At 42.4% G+C, this 13,253-nt stretch overlaps 1 protein-coding gene across 4 annotated transcripts in view; it reads right to left on the reverse strand.

Annotated features, from left to right (window-relative positions):
* Nucleotides 1-168: 168 nt before the first annotated feature.
* Nucleotides 169-13,253, reverse strand: part of gpam (glycerol-3-phosphate acyltransferase, mitochondrial) — a 42,978-nt gene continuing 29,893 nt past the window's right edge. For 3 of the 4 annotated variants that reach the window (XM_080788632.1, XM_080788630.1, XM_080788631.1), the window contains 9 exons: nt 12,041-12,138; nt 9,565-9,635; nt 7,990-8,257; nt 7,539-7,693; nt 7,264-7,341; nt 6,883-7,020; nt 6,554-6,743; nt 6,123-6,181; nt 169-4,533 (listed from right to left, as the gene is read on the reverse strand). In XM_080788632.1, the coding sequence (XP_080644758.1) occupies nt 4,417-4,533; nt 6,123-6,181; nt 6,554-6,743; nt 6,883-7,020; nt 7,264-7,341; nt 7,539-7,693; nt 7,990-8,257; nt 9,565-9,635; nt 12,041-12,138 (1,174 nt within the window). In that variant the 3' untranslated portion in view covers nt 169-4,416. The remainder of the gene's footprint in view (nt 4,534-6,122; nt 6,182-6,553; nt 6,744-6,882; nt 7,021-7,263; nt 7,342-7,538; nt 7,694-7,989; nt 8,258-9,564; nt 9,636-12,040; nt 12,139-13,253) is intronic. The other variant, XM_080788633.1, reaches the window with a different exon arrangement.

A 13,253-nucleotide genomic window follows, 5' to 3' on the forward strand; every position in this document is an offset into this window, starting at 1 on the left:
CAATCAATCATCTCCAAAATAAAAGACAGGCCACAGTCACCATTGTTAATCTAACATTAATTTATTTAAAAACAAAACCTAAAGATGTCAACAGTGCTTGGACATTGCAGGTTTTGCTAGGGGAAGCGCGAACAGAAAGAAAACCAGTGACATTTGTTCTTTTTTCCCCCCAGTAGCTAGTGATTCGACCATAATGGTAAACTCGATGCTCTGGTTCTAGCTCCTTAAATTACTTTACAGTGAGGGATTTTTGTATTTTTATTTATTGGGCACATTATGTGGGCCTTGTTAACATGCACACAACATAAGAAAAGAGAAGAAAAAGAAATACACACACAATAAACACTACAGTGCATTAAAAAGGCATCCTGCAACTATACGGTGCAGAGATTTTCTTATGCTACAAATGGTGGTGGTTATTTTGCATCAGTTTGGATCTTAAAATGGTTAAGTAGCGACAAAGTTAAACCACCTTTCAGAATTCAGAGGGAAAAAAAACAAGATTATTATTATGCACATTGAGTAACCTAAAGCATCACATTGATCATTCGGGGGGGGACAGGGCAGGAGAGAGATACATTCAAGAGCAAAGCTGACTTTGCTTCCTACATATTATCTATCGACTCGTTCTGCTCGAAAATAAAGTATTAACACACTAGACTGTAAGATACATGTCTCAGGCTAAGTAAAGAGTTCACATTGAAGTGCAGATGAGATTAAGGCGACCAGCAGATACAGATACTGTATATACTACAGTACAGTATTCTGGATGTTATGTATCGGTAGAGGATCCCTTGCAGGTGCACTTTGGGGTCCTTTGCATTTCTGGGTTCAGTATTGCTTTACAGCGCTAGGCGCTCACAAGGAGCTTCGATAATGCCAAAATAATCAACTGACAACTGATCGAAGTCAAGTAATTGTGATTTAATATTGTGCCCACTTGTTTTTTGCCCCATTTAAAAAAAACATACTTGTCCATTCAATAACATACAGTACCTTTGATGTAATCTTCTGATCCACAACATGACTTACTGGTAACACATATTTAACACCACACGGCACATTTCATATTCTGTGCTAATTTAGATTAAAATGTAGATAACATATTATGCAACGTTTGAAATCTACCCATTTTATTTTATTAATTTTTTTGTTTATTTGTTATTTTATTTGTTTTTTTTAACATAGTTTTTAGTCTTTCATGAATATGTATTTCACATAAATATCCCCATCTAAAATTTTCAGGAAGACAGCATTGTCCTAGGCAGGCTTGCAATATTCACAAAGCTGTATGAAGGCATCTACATTAATTTAAATACGTTATTTCTGGCCTTCGCAAGCCATGGTAATCACATTAAATAAAAATCATGTGTGTGCAATTATGTGTGATTTAACCTTGTAGTCAAGGACTTACACGTGACTATCTTAGTACATCCATTTGGAGACTAAATTGACGTTTTCATGTAATGTAAGGTTTGTGTTACCCAACCTTTCCTTCAATGAAGACCGTTCTTTAAACTTCCACTGACCTTTGTAGTAATACCCAACCATACTCCTTTCTTTGCTTATCAACTGTGGGCACAATTGAGTTAGGCTACATGTAAGCCCAGCATAAAGTTGTACTCCATTTGATTGTGAAGTTAATCGAATAAGCAATGCAGGACTTGCATTGTTACAATGAGTAAACTCAGGTGGAAAAAAAAGTTTACAATTACAAATAAAAACACACTTCTAACAGGAACTAAATGCTGAATGTCATTGTAACACTAAGCTGTCCAAACAAAGTGGAAAATATTAGCGTTACATGTGCTGCACAGATACTGTGCAGTCTGGATTTTCTAGCAACATTTCATATTGGAAAAACTTTCTTCACTTGTCGGTATGGAGTTCAGAGTCATATGCCCTGATTTATTAATAATATTTACCTCAAAATATTGCGACAACTTATCTCAGTAAAAAGGATGTTTTACTGTATATTTGAAGTTGGTATTGTTTCTGGTTGGTATCATTATTATTTTAAATCCAGCTTTGTACCATTATAGCCTCAAAATGAGTAACGGGCACCAACAATGAAAACGGTCCATCAAAGTGAAATGTTGCTTTAGCAGGAAACATGTATGAGGACAGACATGCAGAGCTGTCTGTTAACCACTTAATCCCCTTATTATGTTTGACCGGAGTCCCTCAGGGCTATATGCTAGTGTATTTTCAGTTTTCAGTTATTATGGGGAAAGCTTTCGCTGAAACTAGCCACAGCACGACGCGTTGAGCTCGCCAATCTGCTATTTTCTGCTAAAGCCTTCCCCGCAACATGGATGCTGGGGTTCAAGAGGTACCGTTAAGCCTTACGTAAGTCTTACATAAGTACATACTTCGTCATACAATGACTTGCGAAAACAGCGACGTACAAGCTCACCACGCTCGAGGGCTACAGTACGTCCGACTAGCAGAATCTGTACCACTGTTCAGTTTGCATATAAAATAAGGTAAACAAACGAAGAAAATGTCTTTCATTTCTATAAGCTAACCAGTTTAGTTCACAAGGTTTTTAGACAAGAGGCTACGACTGTAAGTTACTGTCTTGCTGTTCCAAAAAATAATGACCTCAAGGAGACATTGTCTCTGCATGTTTAGCAAATGAAATGGAATACTCAGTAGATATGTATCATGTACAGTTACAGTACAGTACTAGCATAGAATCCAGCTCATGTCTTAATGCTCAACTACATGAATGAAAACTTCCAGTTTTCCTTTAGCAGTGCAAATGGAGGCTATTTGAAGTTGTGCTATAAAAGATATTATACAGTGTCTTGAGAAAATATGCAACTGTCTGCTGCGGCTAATCCCAAACCCATCCATTCCCCAAAGACGATGCGGAATACAAGAATTGCTAGTATGTCCATCATTATGCTCTGATGATAGACGTAATCTGCTCTGTAACATTCATAGATAGAGAGATGTTAGGAATCCACCCAGGTCAAACATTCTCTCTATTCCAAACCCATGACAAATATATAGAACAAAAATAAATGTACATATATACTTGTATGCTAGTGGCTCAGACGAGAAGACTATTGTTGCATCACTGTCGCTAAATGCTTTTTAGTTTGTTTGTGAAGGCATAGAGTAAATAAAATGATATTTCATTACGTGACGGATGTGATTTGTATCGCTCAGTATTCTGCTGTCTTTATTCAATTTATATGACTAACACTGTGTTGCAGGTATTAAAAATCATGTACTGTAGGCTACTTTTGAAAGACTGATCTTCTAAGAGGCATGTCTTCAGATAATTGATAGCTGCCCCCCCCCTCAAAATGTAAGCTTCAACTCTCTATAATACTGTGCTGCTGAAGACACTACTGACATTGCAAATACAGTACAGTAGGTAAAGTTAACGAAAAAAATTAATTGCTGATAGTCAATGTTACTCACCATCTATGAGGAGCATTATTTATTTTTGTTTGTGTATAACCAATGGCAGTCAACTTTGTGTGATGTGTTCATCCACTAGATGACCGCGGAGTGTGAATCCAGTGTTGTATCCTTGATCATAAAACTTCAAATACCACTCCAATTTCACCAGCAGAGGAAGGACACAGAAAGAGGACAATGACAAACTGTCTAGGTATCCTTATACATTCTGTTTAGAGCCCGACCGATGCCAGTTTTGGGTCCGATGCAGATCAAAAATTCTAAAGTCTTAGACCTCCCCTTTAACTCCGACAGTATGGGCCCATGGTTATCTACAATGGTACTATTTGTATACTGTCTGAGTTACAGACTTGTTAAGGGTCATTTTGACGCCCCTAAACAAAAGGAACCCGGGAGTCCCTAGAATCCACTTTGAGAGCCACTGTCCTAGACCACCGATTACCAATCTTTTGACTGATATATACAAATAAATATATATTAAATTGTATTCAACCACTTAAGCCCTTTAAAACAAACAAAAATAGCCGACACGCTTGGAACATATTGCAACGCAATGCGCTGTGATAATTACATATGGCCTACAATGACATGCCCAAAATTAGTTATAAACCAGGACTGCATAATTGCCGTTATTGATGTTGTCCAAAATAAAGTCTGATACTGTATATACTGTATCAGCAAAACCTATATATCGGTCGGGCTCTAGTTATGGTATATCTCCGTCTTCTCATCAAAGAAAAGTTTGCACATTTCTTATTTATTTTTTTCCTAGCTGCACAGTTCTAAGACAGGGCGACAGGAAAACCTTAATGGAATATACAGTAACAGGGAAGACTTCAAGTCATCTGGCTAACAGACAACAGTTAGCGGATTTTGCGTGAAGGCACTTCCTGGTAAAGCTTTCCACAGAGTAGCACCTGGGAGTGGTTTAGAAGTAGCCGGTAGAAGCCCTTGATTGGAAGGAGCATGGGTTGTGGGCGGTCACAGCAGGGCGAAACCGAGGATGTAGTGCAGAAGCTTGTTCCGGTTGGCCTGAGGTAGGAAGGTGCTGCTCAGCTCCACGGTCGTCACGCGCTTCTCTCGTCTTTCTTTTAGGACCTACAGTACGGGCGTGCAAGGCAGGGTTAACTAATAAGACTATAGTTAACTAGCAAGACTAAACTTTAGTTTGTTCATTGAAACTAAAATAAAAAACAAAACAAGTAAAAAACTAACACAAAATAGAATTACATAGCATGTAAATCATAATCATGCCTCATGATCATAATACTTTTTTCAGCTTTGATAATCAAGGCTTGACTCATTATGGTTAACTAAAACTAAGACGAAATAAACACAAAGAATTATGTTAAAACTAATGCATATTTAAAAACCAAAAATTACTCGACAAACAAAACCAAAAATTACTCGACAAACTCTACAAAGATTTGAAAAATAACGTAACTCAAAACTGTACTCAAGTACAGCGCTTGAGTACTAGTTACTTTCCACCACTGGATGGTGCATATAAGTACACCCTAGCTACTGCAGGCACATCATGTAGAACACATTCTGCATTACAGCATGGGACGCTAACTGCTCAGCAGCAGACATGGCAGCTCTCCTGAGAGTCATAAACAGTGCCCAGGAAATAATTGGACTCTTCCTATCCTCGCTGGAAGGGGCCTACAGACTACGCTGGCTGCCTCCACAGGGCCACAAACATTGTGAAGGATGACTGCCTGTCATCATCTCTGTACTCTGCTGCCATGTTGGAAGGCACTATGCAAGGGATAAAGATAATGCGGCGGTAGTTGTTAAAAAAGAATGAATGTACTGCACATGTCTTATTTGTCTTGTCTCGTCCTTGTCTGTGTTTGTTTGTGTTTGTCTTGTACTGGTCTGTAGTGTCTGTATGTTTTGTATGTGTTTTTTTCCGGTTTGTCGTTTTCCCCCCCCCTTTTTTTTCCTTCTTTTTTTCCCCTATTATATTTAGCTGACTTATGAGTTACAGTATATTTATGAATATCGATTTTGTTTCATTGTTTTAGCTGTCCCTGTGTAAGGCCACCTATGTTCATTGGTGATTTACATTTTGTTAGAAAATATAAAATAAATAAATAAATTGATTAAAAAAATAGAATGAACGTCATACATTATCCCGCTTATTACACGGCTACTTTTTAATAAATTAAAAAATTGACCCAAAAGTAACAACAACATGAGGTATTTCCTTGCTTACGGTAATAATTTGAAAGTATTCCATAAGTATCGCGCTGGCTGTCTGCCCAACTGCAGCACAGTCGCCTCGGAAAACAAGGAAGTGAGTTGATCATATTCATTTTCTGCATAGTCTATTTCTCACTTTAGATGTTTTCAAAAACATTATTGAGAGCAATGTTTAGCTGTAAATGTCATTATCAAGAAATAACACACTGCTGAATTCAGCGATTGACCAATCAGAATCAAGCATTCAACGCCTGGTAATAAAGAACAGAAACAGCACCCCCCAGTACCATCTCAACACTCCACACCAAGGGACTAACAACTGGAATAGCATTTCCGTACAATCACGGTATGTGCAATAATATCTGCCTGTAATTATCTGTCAATATTTGTATTAGGTGCAATAGCATTTGTTACAACAATATATTTCCGTGAGGTTAATCATTTCACTTAATAACCTTGGCATCAACAAGTTCCCTTACCCCCAACTCTTTGAAAGTCCTCACTGTGTTCTTGACCAGGTAATGGGTTGCACTTTCACCTGAAAAAATAAACATTTAATTAGGAATCACTGGGGAACAACCACCAAGAGCAGGACTTTATTCAGCACAACAATATTTACCATCACAGGGAATGCTGAAATGGTTTAAAAACAAAACAAAAAAACCCTCTAAATTGGATTATTGGATCCTATTATTAATTTAATATTGTAGATGATACAGAAAATCGGTTGATGATTTATTTTTTGTAGTGTGTTTAAATAACTGATGACTGATTTCTCTCCTTCTAATGTATATACCTTATTAGACTTCAAGCACGTTAGCTCAAATAAACATGGTGGACAACATTAATTTGACCTGAGGCTCCAGACACAAGTGTCCAGTATTATTAGTGTTATTGTGTGCAGTCGTACCGTACGCGGCGATGCCCCTCTCCGTTCGGGTCAGCAGGTATCTGAAGAGCTGCTGGGTGTAGTCGGCCTCGGACATGGGCTGACTCAGACTGTGGACAAAGATGGCCGCCCCGCTGTAGGCCTCCAGAACCGGGCTGAGCAGCCGCTGCAGGAAGACAAAGAACTCCTGGGGCTCCGAAGACGTGCTCACCTAGTGGATGAAAGACAGGAAGGCAGAGAGACAATGAATTAAGGTTGACCTGAGCTGATTTATCTGGAAATAAACACAGTTTTCGTGTTTGATATTATTGACACTAAATATGCCCATGGCTATATACAGTATATATTACCTTCAGATAACGATCCCTCTGCTCCTCCCCAAAGTCACTGTCCTCGTCCTCCTCATCGCTCCTCCAGGACAGCGGCTCCGGAAACTTCTTGGGCCATGGCTCCTCTGTGGGGCTGGGGCTCAGCTCCTCCTGGTCCTCCTTACACACACACACCCCACACACACACACACACACACACACACACACACACACACACACACACACACACCCACACAAAATCGATTAGTCTGATTAAACACTTGGTAGCCATTTGGTGCACAAATAGCTGATCTACAAGCTCACGTTGCATCACGATGTGACACGTTGTGAGCTTGAAGATCTGAATTTTCCAGTATTTAAAAAAATACACCAATATAATGACATCCTGAATGAGGAACTGACCTCTGCCACATAGAGCACTCCGTACTGGATGAGCCTGGTCACAGTGTCATGGAACACCTGGTAGATGGTTTGACAGGGCTGTAGGATGGAGAGGAGAGGAGAACACAACACATGAACACCTGGTACATGGTTTGACAGGGTTCAAGGGTTCTGGCATAAAAGATGTGTAGATGGGGGTCAGCGTCAACGACCAAATGCTTATCAATTAGGCAGTCCTTGAAATGAAGGCGTTTGAGAAGCAGTTAGGAAGGTCGGGGGCATCGGGCGGGACTCACCTGGGCCACGGCCACTTCGTTAGTGAGGAAGTGGGAGAGGCTGGCCGCCTTACGGATCAGCCTCTCCTGGCTGAGGAGGAGGCTGCAGGGATCGGCATGCTGCTCAGGGCCCGCCTCCACCGCCAGCTCTCGCTGCAACGCCAGCACACAGCAGGCTGCACGGGGGAAACAGAACAGTCTGAACCCGCTCTTATCTGAAGAGTCATTTCAGTTATCTTCAAAATTACCTTTAATATTTTTAACTTGAGTGAGCATTCCATGTACATTCATGCTGAGAAATATAGCATAGTGTCCAATACTTAAGCTATATTTGTGTAATCATTTAATATATATATATATATATTCAGTGCCCAATCTGTGCTATTAAAATGCTGATGCCGTGAGCGTTAACCCGCTGGATAGATGCATATTGACGATAGCATAGGAGATGAACGAGTGGAACTCTACGTACCGATGATGGCGTCAGAGATGAAGACGTGGAAGAGGCCGTTGCTGTAGAAGTTGAGCTCGAAGAGCGCGGGCACCGTGTTGCTCGGCGCCACAGTGAGCTCGCCGTTGCGGTTGGCGCTGCTGGTCACGTTGACGCAGTTCCCCAGCAGGTGGAGGGCGTGCATCACCACGTCCTCCGAGTTGCCCGAGAAGCCCAGGTCAAAGTCCCGCGACAGGATCTCCTCCTTCATGTTGAAGAAGTCCTCCACCAGCTTGGACAGAACCACGCCCTGCACGCACAGCGGGGGGTGGCGATTAATGGATTGATTGATTTAATACTTTATTAAAGTAGCTATAAGCAATAACATGTAAACATTTTAATGACAAATGACAGCCAGCAATGAGTAAAACGCTCCCAACTTTTTTTTGTCTCTATGACACATCTAGGGGCCACAATCTGCATTCAAAGATGAGCTTTACTCATTGCTGGCTGTCTGAATACCAATGTTGACATAATATTGCTTATAGCAGCTTTAACAGTTTGCAGAAGAAAGCACCGGAAAGTACAGTTCAATACATGGTCTGCGAAGAGGACTTAAAACCCAAGAAAGCTCGTTTCCATTTGGGTCCTGGGCAAGTCAATAAGTGGGGTTGCGTGTTGTGCACAGAAATAATTTGATCATGCTCCAATTAAAATGTAAACACCACAGTCTTAACTGGCTTATGGCCAGCCTAATTAACAGTGGATTGTGCCTTCTGCCTGCACTATTCATATGTTTAATTCGTCATTTTAAAGCCAATAGAAAAATCTGTGATATACACACTACATCTCGCACAGCAATCCTATAGTATTAGACACACAGTCCTGAAGGTGGCGGTAACGTCACCATTATGCCGATTTTGACAAAATAGAGCGAATCTGGCGACTTCCGGTTTAAGGAACAATAACATCCGGTACTAGCTTTTGGACTGTGCAGCACTATCAGATGTCCGGTGATGCGAAGCGATCATTGTTTATTTTAATAACTAAGTCAAATGAAGCTCTAATCAAGCCCAAAATATCGCATTTTACATTTTACATCGCAGCGATGCACATAAAGACGGCGTGCGTGATCGACCGTGCACGCGCGGATTTCGGCTGTTGCTTCATTTTGTTATATTAAGCTCCCGATTACAGGGGATTAAACGATTACGTCAATAGCCATAAGGGATTTATTGATTAATTACGTCAATAGCCATAAGGGGGTTCATATGTTTTTCGGTTTAACTTAAGGACTTCATTGCAGAAATCACACACCTTGTCCTGGTGTAGCCTCGGGCATCAATGCCACTTAAAATAAAGAAACTGCTGCTGTCAGGCGCTTGCAGTACTGTGCCTCTAGAGAGCAGCAGCACAACACTGTTGTACACAGACAGCAGCAGTGTACAGTAGATAGAAGGTGTAGGGTGGGGGAGAGGGAGAGAGAGAGAGAGAGAGAGAGAGAGAGAGAGAGAGAGTGTGAGTTCAGTGGAAGGGTGGGGGATGGAGGAACAAGAGGAGTTTGATGAAGGCTATATAGTGGGAGATGGAGAGGAGAGGAGAATGTGCCAGGCTTACCGGCCGGTGTCTGTACAGCAGAAGACAGGCCACGATGTGGGTGGACATGATCGCTGATGACTTATTAGCCGCTGTCATGGGGGAACAGAGAAAGAGAACATAATGAATGACATGCTTTGGCACATTGGCCAGTGACACATATGACAAAATCCTGAGTGTTCATTTAGCTCAGAGCGTCGACGTGGGCTCTCACGTGTCACGTGTCTATTTTTACACACCGAAGACATAAATTAACACTAAGGATATGTAGCTGACAACATACTGTACAGCAGTGATTCTCAACCTTTTTTAATTCCAGGGACCCCCTATTTGAAGGACCCCAATGGAAACCACACCACACCATGGGAATAAAGTATTTAATCAATCAATCAATCAATTTCATATGCTTTAGGCCACAGACCCACATCATTTGATAGAACGTTCCATCTATCTCTGGGATCTCAGTCTATTCTGTAAAAGTGTCAATTTAACTCTGAGAGAGTACAAATGAAACAGACGGACATCTACTATAAATCATTCAGTTGGGACTCCCTGGGACCCCTGGACACCCCCCCCTGACCTCTGGACACCCCCCCCCCCCCTGACCCCTGGACACCCCCCCCCCCCCCCTGACCTCTGGACACCCCCCCCCCTGACCTCTGGACACCCCCCCCCCCCTGACCCCTGGACAACCCCCCCCCCTGACCTCTGGACACCCCCCCCCCTGACCCCTGGACACACACCCCCCCTGACAACCCCCCCCTGACCTCTGGACACCCCCCCCCCCCCTCTGACCCCTGGACACCCCCCCCCCCCCCTCCGATCCCTGGACACCCCCCCTCCGACCCCTGGGAGTACACAGACACCACATTGAGATCTAGTGCTGTACAGCATACTGTAAATCAGTTAAAGTGATGACAGAGACGGAGAGAGAGAGAGAGAGAGAGGATGCTCTGTGCGTGTGCACGTGTGTGCGTGTGTGTGTGTGTGTGTGTGTGTGTGTGTGTGTGTGTGTGTGTGTGTATGCGTGCGTGCACAGCAGCCGACAGCCGAGAAGTGTGAACGGTGGTCATCTTGAACATAACGCACGGGGGGATGTAAAACATTTACGAGCAGCACCACTGATACTGCAATTCCACCCCGGCTGTCCTCCCCTCCGCTCCATTGGCTGAAAACAACATGCCATCCGGCTGGGAGCCTCGTGATTGGCTGAGATTTAGAAGAAGAAGAAAAAAATAAAAACAACAACACAGAGCTTGCGGAGGAGAATGCGGTTGAATGAAGCCAGGGAGAACAGGTTTAATGTGGCGTCACTACACAATAAAACCACCGGCATTCGTTTAGCTCAGGGAGTGTGCAAATGGAACCAAATGGACCCGTAACGTAACCAGTAAGGGTCTGAGAGAGAAAAGTAGTTCTCTCTCCGAGACAAATGAACACTGAGGATTTTCACGGTGTGCAGGACAAATCCCTGAGCCGTGTCAGGGGGAAAGGAGTGATGCTGAATGCACCAGGGTGCCAGTCCAGTTAAATGGCACTATTTTAAAAAGGTAGCGTGGCGGATCGCATTACACAAGGCAAGGGCTTCCTTTAGCTGTGGAAGTCAGGTGCACCACCGGCATTGTAAGATAGAAGCAGTGGTAGAAGTACTCAGATTGTACTCGAGTAAAAGTAGAAATACCACAGCATGCTCTGCCAATGTACAAGCTTTTTATAGCCAAAGTATAAATCAGGGCTTAGTTGGGTAGTGTATATGTTAGTAAGTGGTAGCGGCATGTGTAGACGCATGGAGGGGAATACAGTTAAGGAATGGCATGTGCAGATGCAGGAGAAGGAATGCAGTTAATGAACGGGACGTGCTTGAAAGAACAGCGACTGGAGGCTTTGATTCACTGCTAAAACAAGAGGGTGACCTATGTTTTGTGATCTGGTTACGGAAGATAGGCCGTAGATGTCCCAGGGCAGGGCAGAAATGTGAGACAGGACCAGCTCAATGCAGAAAACAAGCTCTTTTTTTGTTGCACCGGGGCAGTGCAATGAATCCAATGACTCATCCGTTATCCTCTCATCCATGTGAGCCAAAATACTGTCAATTGCAGGACTCTGCTCGGCTACGTCAAACGGCTGCCTGTGAGTGGCTTGAGTGGTTCTCATTGTGGTGCCCGGGAACCCCCCAGGGGTCCTTGAGGTGGTTCCAGTGGTCCCTGGGAACCAAATGGAACCATACTCTGAAATAAGTGACAAATCTGTATCTATAAAGGAACCTTGATTGAAAGGAAACGGTAACAAACAGACATGCACAGGAAACTCATGGCTGTTCATTAAACCTCACAGGTCTGTACAAATGGAACCCTTTGTTTCCATAAATGTTGTACCCTCTCAGAGTTAAAACACTCAGGACTTCACTGTGTCCTGCTTGGCCAGACTGGCCGTGGTCAGCGGTGATGAATAAAACAGCATGGAGAAAGCTCCGGCAGAGAGCTGACGGGTTCCTTACTGAAGAGCACGTGTTTGGCCAGGTTGGCGATGACTTGGCGTCTGCACGGTTCATCCGCCTGTTCCTCCTCCTGGCCCTCGAACTGCACAGCGTCAGGCCTGAAAAGGACACACACACAACCTCTGTCAAATAGCATTGACTATAAAGAAGAGGAACTAAGGCCACGTTTTCCTTGGACAATGAAGTTGTATTTTTATTAGACGTTGGACTTGTTGAATGTAAGTCTTACATAAGATGCACATTTTTAAGGACTCTCAGGGGGGGGGGGGGGGTATTCACAGTTGGTTCCACCATCATCTTTTAAAAGTGCTTACGTAAGAGCATACAAACAAAATGTTCTCTCTTCCCCTCTCTTTCTCTTCATGTGTCCTTGCTTCTATCCCTCCCCCTCTCTCTTAAAAGTACATGGTGCAACCATTTAATAACACTCTCTGACTCTGTCTTTCCTTACCACTGGCACCAAATACTTGCTCAGGGGAGTCGAGAAATGTTTAAAATATAATTGTGAAACTTGGCAAAGCTTTAAGTTGCAACGTTAAGTTTCAGTATTGCAAGAGCAAATACAATCAAAGCATGTGTTAAACGCTTAATTAACATGCTGATTTGAGCAGAATAGCCAGTATGTAGGATTAGCTTTCTAGTTTTAGCTTAACCCTCCCTCACTTGCTACAATAATGTTAATTAAATCATCAATCAAAACATGAAAGCTTCATGCAAATCGACATTAACATCCAGTAAAAGTGTTGTCTCCCACTGAGATGCATCATTTTCTAATTAACTGATTGTAGAATATGCTAGCTTCTATTGAATGTAATGGTGGTTTATCTTGTAATGCTGTTGCTGTTTCTATGCCTGCAGGTGCTTAAAGACGGGATATCCAGGACATCCAGCATATTTAATACAGATAATAAACGTTTTACGTCGGTTAAAGATAAAGACTATTATTGTTATTTATGTTTTGTGTCTGTCTGTATTGAAGGAGGCCTATAATTCATTACTGTTAACAGGAGTGAAGGTTTCAGCCCTATCATCCAGTTGTCCAATGTTATTGTTCCTACGTTCATCCAACCAACACAGGCCAGAACCAATTTACAATGTTAGCAATGAACAAAATGGTGTCGGCGGCACTAGCATGTTTCAATTTTCCTCAATGCAGTGATTTATTGTGCCCAACCGTAATTCATATGGCTCTGTCATGCTGTTTAAATATAGC

Source organism: Protomyctophum bolini (assembly GCF_963924005.1).
Source record: "Protomyctophum bolini genome assembly, chromosome: 18".
NCBI classification, from domain to species: domain Eukaryota; kingdom Metazoa; phylum Chordata; class Actinopteri; order Myctophiformes; family Myctophidae; genus Protomyctophum; species Protomyctophum bolini.